Raw genomic sequence first — 27,932 nt, 5'->3', positions numbered from 1 at the left:
AAGAAGAAGAAGAAGAAAAGAAACATGAGATCAGGGTGCAACAGAAATGATTTAAGGCTCTGTTAAATCCTCAGCTTCAAAAAAACAGAACAATGTACCATGTATCCTGAAAAGTCACAAAAAGCGGAAAGAACTAGTATAAAATTAAAAGTTTAAAACCGGCTACCCATGTCGTTAGTCTTTAATAAATAGGTTACTATAAGAAAAAGAAAAAAAATACAAAGTTAAATCGGATTAACTGTGCCAGAACTTTTATCAAACCACATGGCAGCGGGAGTTATTTGAGGAGAAATCAGCGTCTCCTGGATTTCAAAGCAACACACGTCATGTAGTCAAACACAAATACGCACTGTGAGCGTCATTTGGTCGTTCCAAAATCATTCTCCCACAGAGACTCCTCGAGAAATGTGAAAATGGAAGACCTGCGTCCGCGCAACTCGTGCCTCCTAGAGACTCCGACAGGCTAAAAACAGTAAAATGGCTCTTCCTCTATCACTTCAAGTTGATTTAGTAGAACATTTTCAATTTTGAGCATGCATGTTTTCAGATGGGTTTGGCTGCTCCAGGCTACAAAAAAAGTGAATTCTTGATGTTACAGGTTTAATCCGCAAAGTCGTACATCCTGTCTAAATTTCCTGAAGCTAAAAACAACCCCTCGTTGTACACGCTGCTGTAGTTTGTGTCAGTTAGAAGAACTATTTCTTCTAGATGAAGATTTTCAAAATAAAGCGAGTCGCACACCTGGGCAGCAAACAGGTTGAAGTGTGCATGCTTAAAAGTCAAAATGTTTCAATGCTATGAAATACTTTTGTCAAATTCCAAACTTGAGACATAATACAAGTAATAATAAAGTATATAATAGTGATTATAGCAGCTTTAAAAAGAAGCTGTAACCTCACAAACACTCCTGCTTATTATTTCAGGGATACTTCCGACTAAACGAGAGACAGAGAGAGAGACAGAGAGAGAGAGAGAGAGAGAGAGAGAGAGAGAGAGAGAGAGAGAGAGAGAGAGAGAGAGAGAGAGAGAGAGAGAGACAGAGAGAGACTGAAATTCACAGATGGCCGTTCTCGCTCGTTACAAGTCTGTCCGTCTGACTTCATCCATCCTGGGTGATCTCAAAGGCCGTTAAGGTTGCAGCAGAAACGTCTTCTAGCAGTTATGATATCAAAAATAGGACCGACGTCTTCCCTGTCAGATGCTCTGTGATAGACAGTCAGAAACCCCATCCGACAGAAACTTTACCCGCTGCGGCAAGTTTTTGTCAGTTTGTCCCCAGGTTCACGGTTCATCAAAATCCTCGTGGTGATCCGGACGACATCTATAACAAAAAAGAGACAAAACAGCTTATTAATACCACAAGATGGGCATTCGCAGTGTGCATCTGTGGAGTCAACGCAGGCAACATGTTTCACAGAATCTAGCGTGAACTTCCTGTTTTGGAACATCGTTTCTTTTTCAGGATGTCACATTTTCCTCTCTCTCCAGCTCGGCTCACAGGACGGCCTGCTTCATTAAGTCTCTGCGGCCCTGATCTGCTCATACGGTTGCGCTCGTCACGCCACATACTTTCTGCGATCTTATGATAACAAGCTGAACCAACGGTTTTGCACGGAGGAGCGGCGCCCACCCACTCTGTCTTTCTCACTCTCAGCTGAACCGCTCCTCTCCCTCACACCGCACCGAGACACCATGCAGTCACCCGTTTGTCACATTTCTCCTGAGACACCGCGGGGACATTTCATCACATTTTGTAAATTAGCGAGCGACCAACTGTGCTTTGGGTCAACCCGAATATGAAATGCAAAGGAGGATAGGAATAGAAGTGCGTGTACCTCTTCCTCACTGCACCACGCAGGCCGTGCAGCACTGTTCCTGCTTCTCCGGCAGCGTGGAATAATTCATCTGTCGGACGATCTCCGCGAACAGCTCGTCCACCATGGTCTTGCTCTTGGCAGAAGTTTCAATAAAAGGGCAGCCCCACTCTTGAGCCAGAGCTCGTCCGTCCGACCCGGCCACCTCGCGCTCAGATTCCAGGTCCACTTTGTTCCCGACCAGGATCAGCGGCACCTTCTCGAAGCGCTTCACTCGCACTATTTGGTCTCGCATTGGTCGGATGTCCTGGAGGATGAAGAGGGAGAGGACATGAGTGTGGGGTTTCTCATGAAAACAGCAGACTGTGACATCTAATCAGCTGTTTTTTAATTACACATGACAAACTTTTTCTCAGATGGAAAAGTGAGAAAATTAGGTGAAGTCAAAAAAGTCGTAATGTAAAAGTTGACTGTGTGATGTTGACGTAAACATCAGACGTGCAGATGTAAATAATCAAGTAATGTGGTGAAACAGATAAAGAAATATTTTAGTAAACAAATAAAAAATAAGATTAAGATTATTTGGCAACGGTTTTCCAAAGTTGGAGTTTGGTCATCATTTCCTGTTTGTAGAAAAGATTCAAGTTAGGGATCGACTCATATGGATTTTCTTCCATCAGCCTAAGCCGAGGACCGATATGGACTGGTGATTTTCTTAAGCCGATTCTACTTTTGTTCCCTCAATTAACATCCTAAAAATGACTCAATAATGTTACGAGTCTCAATTCTTTTAAAAAAAGTACATCTATCTAATTTTAAAAAGGCGTCTGCAGCAACACGGAGCTGCCTGTGGACGCCCGTCTGTAAATGATGCTGGGAGAAAACTATCGGCACACGCAGCAGTCCGCATCGGTTGATATGAAACACAACAAACGCAAATATCGGCGGATAATGTCTGCTCACCGATGTGTCGCTCTATCACTCATTTAAGTACACAATTTTTTTGTGTATAAACTGTGAAAATAGTTTACAATGAGAATTAGAATATTGGTAAAGTACACACTGTAAAAAAGTGGACTAAGTATGGAAACAGGGACACTGCTCCTTGATTACACAAGTATTGCACTTTTTATTAAACCTTTATATTATGGCTTTCTTTTTTAATGACAATTCAATATTGTGCGTTTTCTGTTAAACTCAGTTTGGCCAAATCCAAAGGTTTTGGTTAGTGTGACACAAAGATGTGGCCTCCTGTTCCTGCACACGTTTGAACCCTGAATCTGTTTCGCAGGCTCGGTTAAGTGGTTAACCAGTTTACGACACATTTCATATTTAAATAATGTCGCACACACACTCACATGTTTCTTTGCGGGTTTGCTAAAAAAGTCACCGTGACTTCCTTAAACATGATTTCATGTCTCTTGCCTTATCCGATTGCTTCAAAGTGAACACGTTATGTGCGGTATAACAAACATCCACATGATTCTTGCTTTTCAAAATGAGTTTTTTATCTCTCTACAAGCAAATACAGTGTGGCTTTAAGGTAATTATGTATTGCAATGCACCAGATGCCACAGAGCAGCCTATACAACGATGCCAATTCACCACGAGAGCATCATATGATAAGCTGATGTATGGATTGTATTTAACATCAAATTAATCTCTGTCTTTGAATAAGAAAGTAACATTTGGATGGTGCAAGGCTCTGCAACGAGGCAGTAAACACACCCCAATACAGTGTTTTAAATGCTGTGCACAGTTAAAGGTGTGTGCTTTAAGGTGTGTGAGTGGACTTCAACGCAAGTTTAGTTGTATAGCACCTTCAACAACAAGGTGATTCAAAGTGCCCAACGTGAAAGATTAAAAGCATTGGAAAATAAGGCATAAAATTACATTCAGGTAGAATAATTATATAAAACAAAAACAAGCAAATGAAATAATTTTAAATAAAATACAACAAAGAATAGCAAAGGAATAGAAGTCGCAGTGCAGTTATAAAGAATCGATAAATAGTTTTGTTTACTAAAATACGGGAACAAACAGAAATATCTGCAGATTTAAAAAGAGCTGAGAGTTTGTTTCAGACACGTTTTGTTATAAGTTACTGAACTTTAGCACAATCTTTATATACTTTACTACTTATTTTACTATTGTTCTACTCCACTAGAGGAATTATTGTACTTTTTACTCCACCGCATTTATTTGGCAACTTTAGTTCTTTACAGATTCAGAATATTAACAAAAATAATATCAACAAATGAAATAACATATATTATTATAGATTAAGCTACACAGCAGTATATAAGGTAAACACAATTACCCCCACTTTTATCAGCTGCAATATTCATCTATCAATAAGTACAACCTAATAATATTGATATTAAAACAACCTTTTAATGTTAAATTATTTCTGCACTTTAAGGGATTGTACTGTGAATTTCATTGAACTGGTTCAATCACAATAAAGACAATTCAATATAATATTCTGACCTGGGCCATTCTGCATAATGAATACTTTTACTACTTTAAGAGCATTTTGATGTTTATACTTTTGTACCTTTATTAAAGTAATGTTTTGAATGCAGGGTTTCTACATGTAACAGAGTATTTACATAGTTTACAGTACTTAACTTGTTATTATTATTAGTATTTTTTACTTGTAACAGAGTATTCATATAGTTTACAGTACTTAACTTGTTATTATTATTAGTATTTTTTACTTGTAACAGAGTATTCATATAGTTTACAGTACTTAACTTGTTATTATTATTAGTATTTTTTACTTGTAACAGAGTATTCATATGTAAACAGTACTTAACTTATTATTATTATTAGTATTTTTTACTTGTAACAGAGTATTCATATAGTAAACAGTACTTAACTTGTTATTATTATTAGTATTTTTTACTTGTAACAGAGTATTCATATAGTAAACAGTACTTAACTTATTATTATTATTATTACTTGTAACAAAGTATTTATATAGTAAACAAACAAACAGAGTATTTATATAGTAAACAGTACTTAACTTATCATTATTATTATAATTATTACTTGTAACAGAGTATTTATATAGTACAAAGTACTTAACTTATTATATATTATTATTATTTTTACTTTATTGATCCTTTGGCATGAACCCCTGCAAGGAAATTGAGTTTCCAGCAGATTACAAAAACAAAAGGGAGGTATAAAAAATAAATATATATATATATATATATAAATACAGTATAGGATAACCAATAAAGTCTTAGCTAAATAAATACAGAAAGTACAAAAACACCAATAAACCGTTTAAAAACTACTCTTTTAAGCTAATTGTAACTGTTACTTTGTTCCTTGTTGTTATGTTTTGTATTGTGCATCTGTCTCTGATCTTATCTGATCTTATAAGCAGATAATAAAGACTTTTGTGTCCTACAAGGTAACCAGAAAAGCTCTTAATCTAAAAAGAGTGCAGCTTCCTGGGGGTTTTTGCTCCAGACATGTCGGTGCATAATAACCCTGGAGGTACCTGGAAAGACTGCTGGTTGACCAGGCTGTACACCAGGATGAAGCCCTGTCCGTTCTTGATGTACAGGTCCCTCATGGAGGCGAACTGCTCCGTCCCCGCCGTGTCCAGGATCTCCAGCACGGACGGGGACGAGTCCACCTCGATCTCCTTGCGGTAGAAGTCCTCGATGGTGGGGTCGTATTTCTCGATGAAGGTGCCGGTGACGAACTGGACGGTGAGCGCGGACTTCCCGACGCCGCCGCTGCCCAGCACCACCACTTTGTACTCTTTCATTGGGGCGGTGAGGAGGCAGGCTAACACACTACACTTCCCCCGCAGACGGCATGCCAGCAGCCCGCCGGTGTCGCGAAAACGCAGCGCTGGTTGTGTCCGTCAGTCCACCAGGGCCGTGGTTCTGGTTCTGGTCCCGGCCCCGGGGCCTCTATCGACGGACACACCGAAGATTCACTGTTATAACCCGAGGGTCCATTTGGGCTTCAGTGTGTCGGCTGCTCCGGTGTTTATTTAACCATTAAAGAGGTTTTGATTACGGAAAGAAAAAAGCTTTTTCTTCTTCTTCCACCAACTGATTTCCTGAAGCTAACAGTCTGGCTTCCGCTAACGACAGCAAAGCCTTCCGGTGCGACGGGCTTCACAATAAAAGCCTTTCCGTGGGTTTTGTTTTCACCACCAACTGGTGTGTATGAAGAAGACTTTATTATTGCAACGGGTAAATTAATTTTTTTCACTCTTATTATTAATCATGTTACACACACAGGCCCGAAATACACACATGCACAGACAGGACCTATACATGCAATTAAGGAGAGATGTTAGAGCCAGGGGGCTGCCAGTCACCGGCACCCCGAACAGTTGGGGTTTTGGTGCCTTGCTCAACAGCACCTCGGCCGTGCCCAGGAGATGAACTGGCACCTCTCCAGCCATCCACGCTCTATACATGGTCCACACCAGGACTTGAACCAGTGACCCTACGGTTCCCAGCCAAGTCACCTATGGGCTGAGCTACTGCCGCCCATGGAGGTCTAAACATGACTTAAAGGTTGAATATGTAGAGTTTTTATTAAAAACTATATTTATATTTCTTTAAATATTGTTTTTAGGTAGCTTTTCAAGCCTTTTATTGGATAGGACAGAAATGGGGTGAGGGGGAGAGGGAGTCGAACCTGCGGCCGCTGCCTCTTTACATGTGGCGACTGCTCTAACCACTGTTTCACCGGCACAGTAGTAGGATATATTTCTAAAAAAAATTATACACACAAGGGGCGTTTTGAGGGGTACAGAATGAACTATTGCTTTCCATAAAATGTATATTTAGTCTGAATTAATATATATATATTTTAACGGGTCTAACAATGACTTTACCAGCCAATAGCATTGGGCATTGTGGGTTGCCAGGGTTGTCTGTTGTTTGGTGCAGCTACTGTAGTCTGGCACAAAAACCATAGGCCAAGCATTCACTCCATGGACTGAAATAAAGGAGTTCAACGGCATTAAAAAGCCAAAATGGCCTCGTTTCTCCTTGATCGGTGAGCTAACTTTCATGTTTACTTAGCTGTAACGGCTAACAGTAACTGTCAGTCAAACGCCTCTAGTACTTGTTTTTAAGGTGGGGACGGGTTCAAACAGTCTCAAACAGACTCTAGTCTCCTGGAGGCTACTGGGCCGGGTCTGTCTCCAGACTTCCAGTTGAAGACTTGCCAACGTTAAATACTGTTGTAAAATGAATTGATTAGTCGGAATTAGTCGTTACGCTTGACATGGCGAAGGCTGATTGCCTGAAACACTCTGACAAACCTGGCAACCCGACTGCTGGAATTATATTTTGTTGTCACTCGATGGCGGTGTTCTGCTCATTCTACATATTCAACCTTTAAGTCTCAATAAATGAATAAGAGCATCAATAAATGTGTGAATGAATATAGAAATAAATACATAAATAAATTAATAGCAACTGCATGAATACATGTTTAAATAAATAACTAAATTAATAATAAATAAATGCATGGATAAATGTATAAACAAATAAATAAATGAAAGAATAAATGAATGCATTCTTTAAATAAATAAATGCTTTACATTTATTATATTATACATTTCTACATTTTTGTTCACCTACATTCATTTATTTCTGTTTTTCTGTGTCCATATGTTAATGAGGTAGGAAGTCCCATTTATTGTTGCATTTATTTATTTATTCATGCATTTATGTCGTCATAATTGAGACATAAATCATGTTTAGTCCTCCATAGGTGTGGAGGGTTGATCAAATTATATAAGGTAAATAAATAAATTCTTTATATTTATTTTTAAAAGTTTTGTTTACCTACATTATTTTATTTCTGTGTCCACATGTTAATGAGGTTAATTTATTCATTTATTGATTCATGAATTTATTGAGACTTAAGTCATGTTTAGTCCTCCATATATTAACAAAACAATAAAAACAACATACTACTACTAATAATAATCATAATCATAATAATAATAATAACCTATATCCTTCCAAACAATTGAGTTGCCCTGGGGAGCTCAATATAATTTGATAGCACTTATTTGAATTATTTTGTAAAATAATTATTAAATCGAACTCTTTTCTCTGCAGAAATGCACCAAAAAATACTGGAAAATAATGTGCAGGTGCTGCGAAACACGACTCATAACATCACGTTTAATTTTACCTCATGCAAAAAGTTATTTTTCCTTTTTTCCACCACTTGATTTCCTGAAACCAACAGTCTGGTTTCCGCTGAAGTCTTCCCCTGGGACGGTTTTCAGAATAAAAGCCTTTCTCTTTTCTCTTCAGCAAAGACCTTCAAAAGGGGGTCTTTGGAGTCACTGCAGGAGGCGATAATAACCCTGACGCTTTTGTTTCTTCAAAAATACACATTAAAATGAAATCAACATATTATTAGCAGAGATACATTTGTGAGAAAATAATAAATACATTTACAACCTTAATGATAGGCTTACTGGCTTTTAGGCACTAAGGTAGACAAGCACAGATACATTGAGCTGAAAGATTCAATGTGCTTTCATAATGTATGTTTAACATTAACATATGATGTATAAATATATGAATATGTTAATAATGATCGTGGTAATATCTTAGTATAGTATGCACTGTAAAAAGCTGTGTGTACAGGCTTGATGCCGCCCTAGCTGCTAGGCCCAATTTAATATAGGAGGTGTTCCAGGCACGTCCAGCTGGGAGGAGGCCTCTGGGAAGACCCAGGACCAGGTGGAGAGATTATATCTCCACACTGGCCTGGGAACGCCTCAGGATCCCCCAGTTAGAGATGGTTAATGTGGCCCGGGAAAGGGAAGTTTGGGGTCCCCTGCTAAAGCTGCTGCCCCCGCGACCCGACCCCGGATAAGAGAGTGAAGATTAGATGAGATGAGATAAATACAAATACATAAAGACCAGTAGGCCTTTCATCATTGTTGTGTTGAATTAAATGTTTCTTAATTTTACAAATAGGCCGATTTATCTTTGCTAATAATATGTTGGACGACCAATCCTCTCTCTTTCTCTCCATGTTTCTCTTGTATCTATGACACAAATGAGCACATGATGCTTAAACAGGTACTTCCAAAATGATTTTGTCAAAAACAAGTTGATTGATTTGGTCTAAAATGCAATTTTTCAAAGATTATAAGCTAAACATAGTAGACTGGAAGGGCCTAGAAGGTGTGTTGGCCTACTTTTCTTTCATTCACATCTTCCCAATCATCAAGACGTTTGCTGTAACTCAGTGGAAGTGTAGTTTCTTATGCAATATTTCAATATACTGTGTTCAATATAACCTTTAGTCATATTAATATAACCGTGAAACACAGGAAGAAGCTCACCATGTCTCTTTGAATGTGACACAAACAGATAAAGAACAACAAACGGGGGATCACAGTTATGTGTTTTATTAAAGGTCAAACAGAAATGGCAGAACTCATCAGAGGCACAGTAACTTACTCTTAATAGCTATACACTGCGAAATAAATTGGCATGTAGCACAGCAGCACATACAAGCACCACGAGCAGAAAACAGAGTGAAACGATAGATGACTTCGACACGGCAGTCGCGTTCAAGTCTGTCCTAGAGTGTCAGAGAGAGTTTCTCATATGGCTTAGTCCTGAACAGTCTTTGGCCCTCATCCTCTCCCACGGGTTGCCATTCAGTCTGCGATTGTACCCAATTTAATAATGACTCACCAACAAGGGATGTTAAATAAAGGGATACGTTTTACACACACGCTCAAGTCATAAATCAATTTAAATGTAAAATAAACTACATTTTGCATGATAAAGGCACAATTACAACTGAATAGTTATAAAATAAAGACAACAGTGAATCCATTTCCAAAACAAAATCACAGTCTGATTCATGTGTGTGTGACTGGAAACCCACAGTGCGTTAAGTCCACTCCACATGTGGAGCCAGAGGGCTGAGAACTGATTCACCAGGATGACTCAGTCAATCCACCACTAGGACGAGTGCCATGGCAACAAAATCGCTGGCTTTAATAGCAATTGAAGGGCATCACATGTCCAAATCTGGAGGAACAGAGTTGTGTAAGGATGCTGCTGCTGCCTCTGCTGCAGGAATAACATCGGAAAACCGGGTTGTTTGCAATTTTTGACTCAAATCCTGAGGAGAATTCAGATTTATTGTTGTTTTGGATAATGACAACAAGGGAGCAGAGAATAACCCATTTCACAAAATGACAAAAACAAAGCAAATTAAAAACCCTGTGAACACACCTCACACCCCCTCTACAGTCTGACTCTTATACCTGCTCCTCTTTTCTTCCTTGTTGCTCTTCAGCCTGCAGGTGGAGCTACTCTGTGCTTTGTTTTGGTGCATTACCGGAGAAAGGATGCACCTGCATCCACGTATTCATGATGGGTGTTTAAGGTTATTATTATATGTTCCAGACTGACTGTTTATTCTAATCCACCTCTCTTGTTTGATGTCAGGGTCACACATTACAGTAAATGAACTGGGGAAAAAGCCTTTTTAAAGCAAACTAAGGTTTAGAGCTAGGCAATGTCATGCTTGGCAAAAAACAGAGCTCTAGCAAACAAACAAACAAACAAACAAACAAAAGATTCCTCAGAGCAATCTTTTCATACTGTAATAAAATGATAGACATATCATTAACAATACATTGATTTGATTTTTAATCAACTCTTTTATCTATATTTATTCAAAATAAATTTTGAGTTTTTTTGACATAGTTATGTACATAAGTGCAAACAAGGTGAACATCACACATTCAGATACACCTCAGCAAGGATCCACGTCACCCAGCACAGCTGGGCAGGAGACTTCTGCACCACCTTCTCGGCCAAACCTGAACCAGAACTCACCGGTGAACGCTCAGCCTCTGCGCGGAGAGAGCTGAGCGAGGGCTCCGGTCTGCAGGAGGCGGACAGCGAGGATCGTTCACCAGTTTGATTTTACAGAGAAAAGATGGGAGAGATCTTCCACTTAGTTCAAAAGCCCCTTTACCTTCCTGACAGATGTGGTGTTTGCTTCAAAAGTCCATTCTTATTTCTCAAAAACACCATGTACAAGAAACCAAAAAAAGGACATTAAGGTCAAATAAACAAAACAAAATAAACACCTGATCTCCCCTAAGGACCTTTGGATATAACAAGGATTTAAGTTTTCCATACAAAATATTTAACCACGTCGCAATAACAAGACAAACTAATTAGACATTCCCTTTTTGAATAAGTTAGTGACGTTATTTCAATTAATGTGAGAGACAAAAAGAAAAAAAATCACAATTAGGGTAATAGAAAGGTAGCCATGTTGTCATTTTGTTGCCACAGCAACAGCAACTGTTACCATCAACAACGACGCCATCATTGTATACAAATTATTTTCATATATTTTTCTTCTTGTCGGTCTACACAAACTATCAACTATGTATAAATGTTTTTTTTTTATTTCCATGCGTTTGAGTTTTTTATGTCGGTTAAAAAAAAAAAAAACTTACCATTAACACGTGTCACTTTCATACAGCTATCACATCTTTGTACAGTGATGGAGAAATAAGGCCCTTTGTTTGTGACAGGAGTTCGCTCAGGACTGAAGTAACATGCTAAAGGATCTGGTCACTGGACACAATGATCAGAGCATTTTGCATATTCCAGTTATGATTCATGACTGTACGGGAAAAATACAGCGAGGCCTAAAGGAAATCAAGTAGAGAAAGAGAAAGGGAAAGAAGTAAAAACTATTTTTTCTCATGCCACGACGTATAATTCCCCTAACGCGCCTTTGTGCATCAATACAAACGTCTAAATGTACTTAAAAACTCAAATGCCCTCAAGAGGCACAATTTATTAATCAAGTATTCTTGTTTTTTCCCCAGTTTGTGAAGGCATAATGATGTGAAGGGGGGAGGAGACGAAGGCTAGAGGGAGGGGTTTTCTTGGCTGGACTAAGCTAGTCGTTAAAAGCTGTAAGATTTAGACAAACGACATTGTCTGGACATTCGAATCATCAATTTCATCGAGTAGGAGAGAAAACTTTAAAATCTGTGAGTTTCTCAACACACCCGAGAAACAAGAGTACAGGAGAAGTACGTTCTCTACCAACAGTTACATTTCTTCAGATGTATGATGACTACGTAATGTTTGATGCATCGTGTTGATAAAAAGTACATTTAAATAAATACACGTATTCACTTTCCTTTAGAGGCTTAGATGAGAAGATTTATATCAGTTTCGAGGCTGTGCTGTAAATATGGAGGTTGAACAAGGAGTCGCTAGCTTAGCTTAGCTTAGCATAGCATAAAGACTGGAAACAAGGTGAAAAAGCTAGCCTAGCTCGGTTAGATATTGTACATATAAACAAACAAAATACAAATGTGTTAATTAGTGAGTTTACTTTTAGACAATTCCAGGCTAGCGTTTCCCCTGTTTCCAGTCTTCATGCTAAGCTAAGTGGCTGCAGGTTCTAGCTTCATATTCAACACACAACCATGAGAGCGGCGTCGACCTCCTCATCTAACTTGGAGAGAGAGCGAGTACGTGCACTGTTCCTTTACGGGACACTGTTACACCCACCCAACGTGAACTTAATGGGCAGTTGTTACAGTCAAGGTAGCACACCCACCCAAACCCGGGGTCGATCCCAGGGAGCGGTGCTTCCAAGGTGCTGTCACTGAACACAGTTGTGTTAAAGGGTGGGAAGCCAAAGAGGGATCACGTCCAGTAGCAACTCCTATTGGACCTGTTATCTGTCTACACTGTTGCTCCTGTATACGGGCCTCACTAACAAAAAGCTAAAAAGAAGGATAGCATGCGGATTTTCTCAATTCCCTGTGATTATACCGTTGTCTATAGGTGCATTTTGGGCACTTTGGGTACTTTCAAGGGAGGGGTACAACAACTGACTAGCAAGGAACGGTACTGTAATGTACATGTACGGTGTACATTTGTATGTCAACGAGTACAATTCTGCTTTACTGTTTCTGAGAGTAAAAGACATTTCTAAAAGAAGTCATACCATCCATTGACATTAAATATAAATCTATATAACAATACACATACTTTAATATGTCTTAACACAGTATCAGCATGGTACCTATGTGACCTCAGAAAGAGTCTATATATAGTGAATCATTACATTTCAACATGCCTGTCCTTTAGAAGGGCATGTGTAGAGTTTTTGCATTAGATACATTCACGACACAATAACATTATTTAAAATGAATAATGTTGAGTGGGAAATGCTGTAATATCTGCAGCATTCACAACTAACAAAACTGTGATTCATTGTCTTTTTCAACACACTTAAGTATGCACACAACTCACTGATCTATTTCTTTACATTGACGCTAAGACAGCACAGCTGCCTCAGAGGAGAAACTACTACAGATGTGATTTACTGTTAGAATAACATACCGAAGGACGCATCGATCTTTGAGCACTGGTCTGTTCTTACAGTGTATTGACAGCGGTGGTTCGAGGAGACTTCAAAGAGGCACATTTGAATTTGGATAAAAGTGATTTCAGCCCGGTTTCCAGAGCCGTTACGTTCAATTTTTCGCACCTTAGCAACTCCTTACAGACATTTGAAAACCCCAAAATCCAACTGGTTTGTCATTATTTCTACCATCAGACACCCAACAGGGGGTTTATCCCTCCATTTCCTGACTTCACCATAACTCAGTTCTGGTTCTAACAGCGGTGGCTGCAATATTCAGAGTCTGACTACTCTTGACATAAAGGACACATCAGTAGAAAAGACGACACGTTACAAAGTCGGACAGGACATTTTCAAGTTCTAAACTTTCTCCCTGAAGAGCCACGAAACATAAAGATCTGGTGCCACGCGTTCAAATCGAAAAGCCGCATGAAAGGGGAGAATTAGACAAACAAACTGCCTTCTTTAAAAATGCATCTCTGAGTTTAAGAGGGAGACATTCATTTGGAGGAATTGTTCAGGTATTGCATTAAACAGGGGGGGGCAGCTCCTTGCATACGCCAACCACTGCTTGGCACGCACAGACCGTAGGCACAACATCAGGAAACGAATCCAGCTCTCATCTCGTGCAATAACTCTGACATCAGGAATAAAAGTTTACGAAGTGCCAATTATAAAAGATCTGACCCTCAGAAATATCATTTTGTCCCTTTGAAATCTGGGTTCGGGGCTTATAAGTGTCTGTAGATTGTCTTCCTTTTACATCATGTTTGGATCCCATCATGGAGGCAAACGGGACGGACAGAACTTCCTTTTCAGTCATTAGACAATCCCCCATCACAGCCACGTAAGAAGCATCCTGCATCACTCAAATTCAACCGTTTTAATAACATTGTCTGCTTTAAGGCAGTTTGTTTCTTAATTCAAAAAAATCAAGAGCCACATTCTTAAAAACGTCTCAACACCGCCCCTGATTGTAATTGTATCCCAATTATATGTCACTCGGCCAATTTGTAATTTGCAATGCATTAATAGTAGAGTCTAATTTTCTGCTATTATCCAGTCAGTATTATACCGATGATTATGAAACAGGGGGACTTTAAAACGATTCATTCTTAACATTCATGAAACAACATAAATTTAAAGTGGCGATCACTGTAATTAGTCGATTTTCTTACAATAGGAACAGTAACAACAGATATTGCCTTTAATTGTAAATAACATCTTTCCATGGATATGCTGTCGAGTGTTTTTGAATGATTTGGGGGAAACACGAGTCTCCTCTGCAGCCGAGCAGATAAATCAAAGGCACGAACAAATGGACAACAACTCGTTGGCGTTTCACCAGGCGACGTGAGGCCGCGAGAACAAACTGAATGGTTATGCATGGTACAACACAAATGTCACATTTGTAGCCGTCTTGAAACGTAAACATGACATATGATATGAAACACTCTTTCGTTTTGACAAAAACACTGGTTGTAGACCGGCGGCGGGTCCGTTTGCCGCTCGTATGGTCTCAATTTCCAGAATTAGCTTTTCAGAGTTTCTGACTTTGGAACAGTCAAAAGTGTTTGGTCGCCTCATGTGATGGCTCCAACCCATAAAGGGCATGTAGTCTTAAATGTGTGTGTGTGTGCGTGTGTGTGTGCGTGTGTGCTGCACTCTTAAGGTGTGGGCATGTATGGCTGTAAGAAGGAGGGAGCTCTATCGCTCAGCCTGATGGAGTCTCAGTATGCATCAGGATGGCTGCTCTGAAACAACAGTAATACGTCCAGACTTGTATTGCGTGAACCGTCGCAGCTTTCCCACGTTCATTCATAATATCTTAAAAGAAGTTTCACACTCTGTGTCAGTGTGCACTGTAGGCGAGGCACATGTTTGCTGCATTCAGAAAAGATGACCGCCCTGGTAGTACGCAGGTTTCAGGGACTTTAACTGGGGTTTCGGGAAAGGCTTACTGAGTTTAGCGCCACCGGAGCCGCCATCAGCAGTTTGGGGACTTGACAGAAATGGGTTTCCATGGGAACGCACTGGAGCTCCACCGGGTCGGGGGTCAGGAGCTCGGAGGGGTCTACTGGAAGAGAGAAAGGCAGAGGTGAGAGGAGCGAATTCACAGCGACCTTCAAATCAGTAAGGTTAAGATTATATTTATAATATTAAGGCAGCACTTTTTCTTTTAACAGGTGAGGCAAAACATGACAGTGTTTGCATATATTTATCTATTTTGAACAGTTTCTATTTAGCATTCTTACAATCGTTGTGCGAATAAAGCTGCTAAACAGCTGTTACATTGTATTTCTTTTTTTTTTTTAAAGCCAAATTTTAGTTCTTCACAAGAAAAAACATTTATACAATAAAGGGAAAGTAAAACTCTCCATTACAAAACATGCATGTTGCACTGAAACTGGTTTGGTGGTTAACAACTCCTTAAAGTTAATAAATATCATATAAATATATCATACTGTACATCGGGAATACATGTGTTTATATATCGCAAAGTAGGGCTGGGAGATATGGACAAAATCTTTTATCCTGGTATAGATCATTTCATATCTAAATAAAGATATATATCACTATATAGCATGTTTTCTGCTAATTAAATAAATACATAATCCATATGAAATAACCACATTATAAAGTGTATAAAGTGTATTTCTGCTAATTAAATAAATAAATAATCTACATGAAATAAGCACATTATAAAGTGTATTTTTGTATAATCATGTGTAAATACTTGACAAATGAACAGTACTTTCTCATTTATTAAGAACTTCAGTGCAAAATAAACATAATGTGAAAGGATTATAACGTAAAGCACCGTCCAAATAACAGATTGCAATAGAAATGAAGATAAAATAGACATTTTTGTATTGATTTAAATGTATATGTCTTCATATCGCCCAGCCCTGTTGCAAAGATACTTTTATTTTAATGCTCAGCCACAGGAAAACCGCTAAACCCCATTAGTGTGTAGAGAATTTTACCATTAAATGTGTCCCAATCAATGTCATAGAAGTCAAATTAAGACACTGAAAAGAAAAGGAGAAGCATTTAAAGCATAGCAGGGTTGCTCTCGATGCCAGGTCAGATACTGTGTCCGTAGATTACGTAAAAGACCGAGACAGACAACATTTACATGAAAACAGTTTCCTATCTTAACTGCTATCATTTGCTCACACCACAACACCAACAGACTGGAAAGTGAAGACAGATGAAATGTGAACATAATACACGTGAGCTGATGGGAGAAGACTTCTGCACGAACAGCACTCAGGACCTGCTGAGCTAAAAAAAAAAGAAAAGCAAAGAAAACTGAAACGAAAAAGAGCAAACCTGATTCGAGGCGGCGGATTCAGCGAAAGGAACATTGGTGACTGGGGTCGAAGCCGACGAAACAGTGGAGGTGGTGGCACCGTGCATCATGGGAACTTTTATTCAGGCGAGTCAGACGAAAGACAGGGGACGAGGATGTGGGCGGGGGAGGAGGAGGAGGAGGAGGAGGAGGGGGGGGGGGGGGGGACAGGAATGATATGGTTACCATGGCAAAATGTGTCGGCTCAAAAGTCAAGTGATATTGCCACGATGAACAAATATCGAGACACATGCAAATGAAAGTTACACTTCTAATTAGCCAAACCAGCTACGAAATAAAATAAAAATGCAGTTTCTCCAACAAATGGTAGTTAAACAAACAAGGCAATACACAGTCATACAATCTAATCAGACCGGAGTATCTGATGTATTGTATTCAAATGGACAGGACATGTGTATGGAGGGAGCAAATGATTCATTAAAAAAAATATATTTTTCAAAAATAGCTTTAATGTGACAGTAGTTTGTCTTTCCTCTGTGAGCTGATAATCATAGTATCGTCATTTTTACTGGCTTTCTTATCCCGCTTTTACTTTGTATTCAACTCATAATGTAATGGAGACAAAGACAGCACCAATATTTGTATAGTCTCACACTCTGTGATCGGCTTTCTACCACCATATTTAATTAATATCCAAGAACATGTAGGAAAAAAGGGGTTTACCGGAGATAATGTCTCATTTTGGGATGAATTTAAGGGAAACTCAAAGTAAAGATACACAGTATGTGTCTTAAAAACGGCCTACTTTACTAGCAATATGTACTAATTTGGCCAGAACGAAGCATGTAGTATGCAGTATGCCAAAAATACCCAGAACAAAGCCACATCAAACTATGGGGGGACGATATAAAGGTAAAGAAAGTACACAGGTATGAATCTGCCCTTCTGCCACCAGAGCTCAGCGGCAAACGCCAACCACTCGCTGTGTTTACCTCCATTACAGTGTAACTCCCCACAGTGTTTTTCAGCATGAATATACATTTATTATGATTACCAAATGCACTGGAGTAAAATTTTAAGCCATACCGCCCTACAGCCTTATATCGGACCAGTCTACCTCTCCTACTGTGTCGCGCAATGCAAAGCGCTAAGACGGTCGTAACAACTGTCTTTACTTTCTGAAAAACTGGAAACCAGCTAAGCCTGGCCTAGCATGCTACCAAACAAATCGATTATTCATACTGCATGGTATCAACGAACGCAGTGTGTAGTACATGCCAGGTACCAGGCAGGTAAAAGGATGCTTTTAGTTGCATTATGGGAAATGTAGGATCGAATGTGTTTGGAGCTTAACTCATACAAGGCACTAAAAGTCAAGATATCTTTACCTTTTTCATTTCAATCCACCTCCTGTGAGTCCCCCAACATAATGGAAGTGCAATGCTAAATCACAGGAGAGTACTTAACACGACCAAGTGAAACACAAATCAGATAGCTGGACTACAAGTGCAGCAGTTGCTTTTCCCAAGAGCAGCAAGAACTGAACGTCACTGTGACTTAGAACAACAACAAGCAACAGACACATTTTTTTCTGCCTCCCCGGTCCCTACTCTTACCGACAGTGAAATTCATTTCCAAACGTAGTCTATTACTATCATAATATCAGCATGCATTGGTTACAAAGACACACACACACACACACACACACACACACACACACAAATACAAGCACACGCACACGCACACACACACACACACACACACGGCAGGACGTCTTCAGATAACCCTTTATAACCATCTACACAGATGAAAGGCCGGCTCACTGCTCTGGCATCTGTTTACGTTCACACGTATTGCACTAAATGTACTGAATAGGTAAACATGTACATTGAGTAAATTAGCTACACAACTGTGGCTGTAAAAAAGAGCTGCATTGGCAATGATCACATTTTGATTAAACTATAATTTGTTCTGACATTTTCAATCGGTTTCGTGAATATCGTCATCATCATTACACAAACTGGGAAACACTGCTCTAGACTGGGCTCAATTGAGACCTGAGGCCGAGGCTGGGCACTTCACTAAACTGCGTTTTCATTCAGGCACACGTGTACACACATGACGATCACATACGATGAATGTCTTCATGGCCCATATGGTCTTCAGAAGCTGACACAATAGCCTGTGTTTTCCAGACATTATCTTTTCTTTCGTGGCCTCAGGGTTTAAAGGGGACATATCAAGAAAAACTCACTTTTACGGTGCTTGTGCAAACATTTGGGTGTCTGGAGTGCCTACTAACACACACCCTGTGAAACAAGACAACCCCCTCAGTGTTTTTGTGTTAATGCTCGGATGTTCAGGGCTTAAAGAGACAGGCGCTACAATGGTGCGGCATTCCACCCACGCCGTTGCCAGCATCCTCAAACCTGTCGCCAACATCCTCAGGACTCAGGTCAAAGCAGCGGCGAAAAGACCTTTATTCACTGAGAGGTCTTGTCATTTATTGTCTTAGTTATGTCCACTTCCCTGCTGAGTGTGTAAAAACTTAATTCAGCACTTAGAAGCAGTTAAATGCAGACGGACTACAAATTACTGTCTTGCTAGCTCGACTGGAAACCAACCAGCAGTTAGCATTAGCTTTGCTGTCCATGTGCAAGCAAAAAATCTAATTCTACTTTAATTCAAAGAAATTGTATCAAAGCTAAATAATAAGTGATTTGAAGGGGTTTACTCAACTGGGAACAGATCAAATGTAAAGCCTATCGTGAACATAGTTACTGATTCAAATAATCAATCAAAGTAATCAAAGCTTACCAGAGACTGTTGATTAGAAAATAGTGAATAGTTACTATGGTAACTGCATGTTAGGGCTGTTCTAGGTTGTATTAACCCTGTCTTTAATACAAGCATTACGTTGGATGCTACCATGATTTTTGTAATTCAATTATGAATCATCTCTGCAATGGTTAATAATGCAAATCACATGCCATTCATTCCGGTTCGCTTGGCCGTGGCCACCCCAGTGAAAATGTCCTGGATATGCCACTGCTCCTGAGGGCGTCATGCACAGAACCCGGGCTGTCACATTATGTTCAGACACAAAACAAGAGATGGATGAGAGCAGACAGGAAGGACAGCAGGAGGAGAACAAAAAGACAACAAGGAGAAACAGACGCGGTAAAGAAACAGGTGTAATCTGCGGTCGAAGTGAGTCAAAGCTTCAGGTTAGTGCAGACGGAAACACAGAGGCTGTCACAGCCGACAAACACACTCACACAGGGAATTGAGGCTTTGATCAGTATAAGTAAACTGTAGAAGTTAAACATGCGTTTAATAAATGTGTGTGAGTGTTCAGTATCTTCAGCATAGGACAGGTACAGTTTGTGGCCCTCCATGTTGTATAATTCAGACGTGTGGCACACAAGCCCCCACCACAGGGACTTCGTGGTTGAGCCAATAAGGAAGTGCCGATGACTGCAGTCCACCAAGTGTCCACTAGGGGCAGGTTTCATAATAGAGCAGTGTCTCATTGACCCCCAGGTTAAACAGGCCGTCTTCACAGCATAATTAAACCCATTTAAGGCCTGGGACAAAGAGCCGCTGGCCCTCACTTCTTCTCTGAGGTAAAGGTCAGCCAGATGGACGTATCTCCCGTCCCCCATTGTCACATACATGCCCTTTTTTGGTAAAAGGAAATGAGGTCAAAGTCTGACAAGATGGCGACTCCCGTAGCAAGTACGACTGGATCAAGTTGAGAGAACGGACCTTGACGTAGAGGCTCTGTCCATCTATAATTCCTTTCACTACTCATCGTTTATTTACAGTTAACATGACATGACACCTGCTAGTGTCACTTGTGTCATTATGTGCCAAGTATGTTTACAAAATGCATTTTAATAAACAAAATTTTATTTCTCTACAATGTTTCTCTTTTCCCCCTTTATTTGTTCTCTCCAATCAATCGATTTATTGCTTAAAAGGACAGAAAAGAGTTAATTTTGAAAGCCAAAGGTGGCACGCATACAATTTATTTCTGAACAACACTTCAAAACACGGATATATAAGTTATAATTATGGGTACATAAAACAGAGAAAAGCACTCGATCCTCCTATTTGAGAGGCCATAACCCAAATTATTATAGTTAACTAAAACTGGACTACAAACTAAAAGTAGGTGTGAAAAAAACGTTTTAGTTAACTGAAATGAAACTAAAAACTAGACTTAAGATAAATAAATAAAACTAGTTTTACTTACTAACTAACCAATTAACTAAAATAAACTAAAATAAAAATATACAAGAAATAGTTTAAGTTCAAAGTATTTGTACTGTATTACCTATTTTAAACTTCTCTCCTACTATTAAAACAAAAACAAACTAAAACTAGTATATTATTATATTAAAAATCATCAACAACTAAACATTTTAAACAATAAAATCTAAACCGAAACGAGCAAACAGAATTGAAAACAAAAATAAAAAAAAAATAATAATAATACTAATAATGATTATAATAATAATAACTACAAGTAAAAAACTATAATAACTGTCAAATTTTCGGTGTTTTACTTAATAAATATAAGTGGTTTCAGAAATTGTTGGCAAGGAATTTTGTCAATCAGCTCGTTCATTACTCAACTCATTGTTTCAGCAGTAATTTAATCCACTAAAGAATAATTATACATTTCCAGCCAAACTGTCTTTCAAATCTAAATTAAACCCTTCAAAACAAGTCTCTCCTTATTGTTCAGTAACAACCAGACATCCAGTTTGAACACACGAGAACCAAAGCTGCTGCACCTGTGCTCCTTTAATAGAAGAACCTGCAGGAACCTGCGATGCATGCACCCACCGATCCATGCACCTCAGGCACTTAGAGCGGCATAAAAAAGAATACATCCGTAAAATAATAAAAAAATAAATGTGGAAATATAAAGAGAAATAAATAAAATACTAATCAGTTTTGGAAATAAAAAAGTGAATAACGAAATAGAGAGGAATAATTGTGAACATTTTATTTTCCCATTTATTTGTTCATTTACTTCTGTATATATTCAAATATTTATTTATTGCATACAAAATACTAATTTTTTACAGAAGATAGGGATACAAATAAAGAAATATTATTAAAATTAGATATAGAAAATAATTAAGTAATTTATATGCAAAAATAAATAAATGTATATTAAAAACATATAAATATATATACAGAAATAAATGAACAAATAAATGTGAAAATAAATTAAAAAGCTTATTATTTGTTATTTGCTCTTCATATTTTCACATTTATATATTATTTTATTTATTTCCACTTTTTTAAAAATATATTAATTGCTTTTATATTTCCTCATTTTTACATTATTTTATTTATTTCAAATTTTTTACAAAAAGTATTAATTGCTCTTTATATTAACACAATTATATATTATTTTATTTTTTTTATACTTTTTTTAAAAACGTATTAATTGCTCTTTATATCTCCACATTTATATATTATTTGATTTATTTCCATTTTTAAAAAAACGTATTAATTGCTTTTATATTTCCTCATTTTTACATTATTTTATTTATTTCAAATTTTTTACAAAAAGTATTAATTGCTCTTTATATTTCCACATTTATATATTATTTGATTTATTTCCACTTTTTAAAAACGTATAAATTGCTCTTTATATTAACACATGTTTTTTCTCACTCCTGTGGCTCCTTACTTAGAGGCTCGACTCTCATGTGTTTGTCTGTTTTTGTTGTTGTTGTTTGGACTGATTACCGTGACGTATCTCGCTTTATGGCTTCAACCCCTCTCATCGCACAAGAAGCCCGAGCAGATGCAAATGCAAGCAACGCAACAGACGGCGTACGGCAGAGAAGCGTGGTGTGATAGAAGGAGTACAGGCGAGCGGTTACACTGCAGAGGAACCACAGCATGCATACTGTTGCAGCCACACCTGGGGCTCCCGTACCCCACAATATTACCTCGTCGTCTCACATTAAAACTCTTGCATTTGCCTGCACAGAATCAAACGCCATGATTCCACTTGATCTCCTACGTGTGTTTCCTGTATGGGCTGTGATTCACTGTGTGTAGAGACTCACCCGTGGGGATGAAGGCTGGCTGCTGGAGCTGCATGTTAGCCAGGGCTTGCTGGTAGTGGAACATGTTGTGGTTGAAGACGGTGGCAGCGGCCCCGTTGCTCTTCTCTAAGATCTGCCTCTTTGGTAGCTGCTGCATGGCCCCTGGAGGCAGAGCCTGAGGGGAGAAGGGAAGTTACCTATCATCTGGCGTTATCTCGGAGTCATCACACGGTTAGCTCTTTAGACTCAACACCCAGTCGATGCGGATGTTTCTGTTTACCGCCACAAGAGGACACTGCGGCATCTTAGATTAACTGAAGTGATGTGGGACAGCCCAGAGGTCAGGCCAAGAGCAAAATGGGATTGCTATGATTTCATTCGCTAAAGTGGCCGCTGCTGAAACATCAAACTGCAGTGGAAGATAACCAAGATATCTTTCTTCTAGTATAACCTAATTACATGCATATCCTTCCCAAAATGCATTATATTATTATAATATCAGTGAAAAGTAACAGCAAAAAGTATAAACGTTAGAAACATTTTGTTTCTTTCTACTGTTTTGGATCTTTTCCAACAGTGTCCTTCTTGTTTTTCTGCATCAGCGCTGCAGTTTGACCTGATTATGTTACAGCTGCTCTCAATGCTAACTTTAGCTCCTGTAGCTGAGAGTGCAGGCTCAGGCACTGACACAGACACACAGTAGCAGACATTCATGCAATAACATAATCCCCAGACTACGTTATCACATTTCAAGCTGGCCGAGGGATACTGTGATACCCTGATCCTTCATTGCATCAGTAAACAATATCCAAGAAAGTAGAGACCAAGAAACTCTTCTTCTGTTTCACTGCTGTGTTCTGCAGATACGGTGACTGTTGATTCGTAACTCTTGAGAAGGTGAGTATTGGTTTACACCTAAAACATTTGATGTTTATTTTTGGTGAAAAGAACAGAGAGCTCTCGTTATCTGGACTCACCAAGCCTGCGGACGCTGTGTTGTGACTGGCTTGGTGCTGTGCAGCCTTGATCCTGGCCTGCAGGTGAGCCGGGGGATGGAAGTACTTGCACTTGTCTCTGCTGCAGCGGCCTTTAATGTAGTCCATGCAGACGATGACAGAGTTCTCGCTGCAGTCCACCATGCCGGCCTCCAGAGGGTGAGCGTAACGGCAGTCGCCCTCGCCCCGTGTGCAGTTACCGCGCTGAAATTCTCGACAAACCTGGGATGGCCAACATTTACCTTTCATCATACTTTGGCCAAACATAGAAACATAACAACTGTGCGTAGGCCCCACATACCTCCAGCTTGTCTGTGCGCACATGTTTTTGCGCGGAGGTGCCGTTGCCCATGGCTGCCAGGCCGGTGGGACTCCCAGGGACCAGCAGGGGAGTACTGGGCAGCAGCTCAGGCATCAAGCCCATACCCGGGCCCATGTGGCTCAGATATGGACTGAACGCCATACTGGGACATGTTGCCAGGGAGGGCGTCATTGGGAATGTTGTCTGAGGGAAGGGCAGAGACGAGAGAGACAAAACAAGTTATGGCAGAGCTTTCTGTGGCTTTAGGAGAGGATTTCGCAGTAACATAACCACTACTGTGTTGTTGTTTTTTTTACAGCATTGAGAACCATGCAGTTACGTAAAGCTTTGTTAATGCAAAGATGAATTGTATAGAAAATGTTTTGCTTGTCACTTTTGATTGATGATGAAAAAAGACAGAAGAGACAAAGGTCCTTTCACTGTTCACTGTAACTGCTCTGCTTCATAATCAGCTGAACACAAGTGCTTTAACCAAAGATCTAACAAAAACTAAAGCAAATCAAATCTGATGTGTCAGACGGCATTACATAAGTAATAATTCAAAATGTTTAATTCAATTAATTTAAAATACTTCTGTATTGTAAATGGACTGGAAGCCATATTATACAGTATAGACAATAATGCTCTTTTTAAAATCCTTATTTTATCTTTATTGGAGGACAAAAGATTAAAGAAAATTAATTGCAGACATAACTTGATGCCAGCACAAGCAGAGAGGCAAATATTAATCCATTTTACACAATAACTGCCACGCTGTTGCTGGCTATGACCTCACCTGCAGTACACAGAGTGCAGTTGGCATTTTGATAAATAAATTACATTTGCATCCATTACACTGTCGTAGTTTTAATGTGGGCTGCTCACTATGGGCTGCAACTGTGCTCCGGGCAGCATGAACTGCATCTGTTGAGCCAACATGGCTGCAGCGGCCTTCTGCTGGATCAGGTTGTTCCTCCCGTTAATCTCCAGCTGGGATTTCAGGTGCGGCGGAGGGTGCAGGTATTTACAGTTCTCACGGGTGCAGCGCCCCTGAGCAGGAGAGAGGAGGGAGGAAAGATGAGTGTGTGCAGACGGACGGGGTGAACCTGATAACGTGACGCTAAATCAATCAGGGGTGTGCCTTGACAGAGAAAGCTCACCTCATTGCAGCGTCTGAGCCAAGTTCAGCGGAGCACACATCAAGTACAATTTGTTATATTAAACACAAAGCATCCAACGTTTACAGAGCAGAACTATGTACGGTAAATTCTGGTGACATAAAGCACTAATGAAGTCCCAGAAGGCTGCATACTGGATAATTCATGAAAAATGTGCAAACACTTACTGAAAGTGTTCATCATTAAATGCACGCTACGCTGGCATCAACAACAATCTGAGCAAAACAGAAATGCGGGAATTTGATTCAAAGTTGTTTCCACAGCACTTTTATACAGTTAACAAAGCTTTTTGTTTTTTTAAACCAATGTGAAATGACATGTGTGTGTGTGTGTGTGTGTGTGTGTGTGTGTGTGTGTGTGCCAGCTTTGGATTTTTCCACAGCAGACGTCAGATAAACCTCGCTGACAAGTGATAAAGCGGGAGAGTGAAAACACATGCTCGGCTCTCACCGTCCTGTTCGACAGATACTGTGTCTCTACCTGGTAAATAAATAAGCTACTTTACACAAAGAGAATATAAATATATATTAATATATATATATAAAATATAATAAATACATACGACTGACCTCAGCATCAGCACATGCACTAGTTGTGTTCAGAGAAGAGCTCAAATGGGATTAGATAAAGAATAAAGCTTATTTTCTTCACAATAACGGTGCTTTTTGGTTACTTGTGTTTGTACTGAAGATTAAGTAATACTGTCAGTGATGGTGGAAGTATTCAGATTTTTTACTAAAGTGAAAGTGTGGCTAAAAGAAAATGAAGATGCTGCTCTCGTTCACAGCAGAACATCGCTTATCTTCCGTGTCTACTGGAGGCTTGCCAGCTGCCATCTGCTGTAGGTAATACATTGACTATGGAGAAGAACCCTTAGACTGTAAACGTAACGGACGTAGCTTCTGAGCCTGAAAAGTGCCTGAATTCTCTCTGATGTCCAGCAGGGGGCAACTCCACTGACTCCAAACAGAAATCCGATTGTATAGAAGTCAATGAAAGAATAATCCTCACTTGATTTATGACTTTCTGGTCTCAATCGTTAGTTGCAAGTGTTCTTCAATACATAATACTGTTCATTTAGTAAATTATGGTCCCATTTAGAGTAAAATAGATGATAAAGCAGAGCGCGCTTTAGGGCGGGGCTCCATGTCCACCTGTCAATGAGGATAGCGGCGTAGTGTTACATGTCCCCAGTTTATATTAAAATAGCTTTGACCGTGTTGTCAGTGTTATCGTTTTATGATTTTATGATTGTAACATTTTGGTCGTCTAATATGTCTTGATCAGCTCTCAGTGGTTGCACCTTGACTTAGCCTTGAGTGAAGCAATTTTCAATGCAGATGAGCTGCGTCAGCGGTCCCCGCAACAACAATTTCCCTCTTTACTGTTTAGCTTAGCGCCATTGAAACACCACTTACATAGCTGCCAAATATGGTCACTTCTGGCTCCAAAATACCAGTATGGCAACGGCCAAATGCCAAACGTCTGGCTTCCAATGGGTGACGTCAAGGTGGCTACGTCCATTATTTTTTACAGTCTATGTACGTACCTCATACGACCCCACTTCAAAATATTAAAACTATCCCTTTAAGCAAAAGTATTATCAGCAAAATGTACATGAAAGTAAGTATTCGATGCAGAAAAATGGTCCCTGTGTTACAATTACGCAAAGGCTTTCATCACCATTGCTCAGTCACCATTGTGTTACTTCACCTGGTGATAGATAATAACTGAACAGACATTTATTTGAATGGAAATCCTTGAGAACATTACTTTAAGTACAGTATTTGAGTAATTGTACTTCCACCACTGGACCGTATGTACGCATAGCAGCTTTACAAAGTTGGTAAGATGATCTTTAATTCTAAGTTTCTTCAGGATCTTCATAGCTCCTCAGTTTCAGAGGGTCAGAACAGCTTTGGCTAATATGAGGTTTAAACTCACGCGAAGGACAGTTTCTGTGACGTGTTGTTGAACAGTGTGTCCCAATAAAAACATGAATTATTAAAACTGAAACATGCTCATCTACTGAGCACAGAGCACTACTCATGACTATTCATTAACAAAAGAAGCATTTGGCTGAGCAGCACTCGTCTGGTGTAGGGCTTATGTGCATAGTCAAAGCATTTCTATTTGTCTTGTATGCAAAGCTTCATTCATCACATGCAGGCTTCAACAACGACAGCAGACAGTTGGTCTGTAACCAAAGTAGACTCCCTTTATAATAAATGTGAATGAAACAGAAAGAAATGGTCATAAAAGCAATATTTTGGGTTATAAATTAAACAGAATATTGGATAAAAGTTGATAAAAGTTGCCATTTTAGCTCCTCTGACAAGCCTGCAACTCCCTAATGTGAGTATAAGTGATTAACCTTGTGATCAATGTCATGTGTTGTGAAACTATATATCCAAAACACATGCTTTAATAAGCTAATACTAACTTAGGTTGCAATAATAATGTATTTTATTCAGCCGAGGCTTATCCTGATTCAGCAGTCATGACCCATTTTGAATTACAGGTAACTCGTGCTCATTTTTGGCTTCTTGTCAAACCCTACATCAAATTCAGAGCCACTTATCAAAAAGCAATTCATTTTGCCCCCGAACGTCACCAAAGCTGTGTCCTTCCTCCCTGGCGGAGTCGTGGGGAAGGTGAAGATGGTGCTGCACGAACACTGCAGGTCAACGCACACGGCACAAAAAACTGCAGTCTCCATTAAACCCCTGGGCCGACAGCAGCTGTCTGGTCCTGCAGATGAGCCGTTTACCTGCTACACTACCTCCACATGCTCTGTCGT

General features: G+C 39.4%; 2 protein-coding genes across 3 annotated transcripts in view; both read right to left on the bottom strand.

The window, feature by feature from the left end:
- Positions 1 to 163: 163 nt before the first annotated feature.
- Positions 164 to 5,915, bottom strand: rap2c (RAP2C, member of RAS oncogene family). Its single transcript, XM_083914790.1, has 3 exons — positions 5,329 to 5,915; positions 1,836 to 2,121; positions 164 to 1,321 (listed from the first exon to the last, which is right to left on the bottom strand). The coding sequence occupies exons 1-2, from the start codon at positions 5,599 to 5,601 to the stop codon at positions 1,843 to 1,845; spliced, it is 552 nt and encodes a 183-aa protein (XP_083770916.1). The 5' UTR covers positions 5,602 to 5,915; the 3' UTR covers positions 164 to 1,321; positions 1,836 to 1,842.
- Positions 5,916 to 9,227: 3,312 nt separating this feature from the next.
- mbnl3 (muscleblind-like splicing regulator 3) overlaps positions 9,228 to 27,932 on the bottom strand; it is a 33,736-nt gene continuing 15,031 nt past the window's right edge. The window contains exons 3-9 of one of the 2 annotated variants that reach the window (XM_083915564.1): positions 24,840 to 25,004; positions 23,955 to 24,158; positions 23,636 to 23,875; positions 22,680 to 22,833; positions 16,602 to 16,696; positions 16,253 to 16,297; positions 9,228 to 15,342 (exon numbers count right to left, since the gene is read on the bottom strand). In XM_083915564.1, coding sequence (XP_083771690.1) covers positions 15,340 to 15,342; positions 16,253 to 16,297; positions 16,602 to 16,696; positions 22,680 to 22,833; positions 23,636 to 23,875; positions 23,955 to 24,158; positions 24,840 to 25,004 — 906 coding nt within the window. In that variant the 3' untranslated portion in view covers positions 9,228 to 15,339. The remainder of the gene's footprint in view (positions 15,343 to 16,252; positions 16,298 to 16,601; positions 16,697 to 22,679; positions 22,834 to 23,635; positions 23,876 to 23,954; positions 24,159 to 24,839; positions 25,005 to 27,932) is intronic. The other variant, XM_083915565.1, reaches the window with a different exon arrangement.

The sequence above is a fragment of the Echiichthys vipera genome, assembly GCF_963691815.1.
Source record: "Echiichthys vipera genome assembly, chromosome: 6".
Classification (NCBI taxonomy): domain Eukaryota; kingdom Metazoa; phylum Chordata; class Actinopteri; order Perciformes; family Trachinidae; genus Echiichthys; species Echiichthys vipera.
The sequence above is the reverse complement of the archived record's forward strand: the minus strand, read 5'-3'. Positions and strand labels throughout refer to the sequence as shown.

Bases quoted from the DNA above. Each gene is read 5' to 3' on its own strand.
- rap2c (XM_083914790.1), bottom strand. From the start codon at position 5,601: ATGAAAGAGTACAAAGTGGTGGTGCTGGGCAGCGGCGGCGTCGGGAAG. The intron at 2,122-5,328 runs GTACCTCCAGGG...TTCATCCTCCAG, and splicing joins TCAACCAGCAGTCTTTCCAG to GACATCCGACCAATGCGAGA.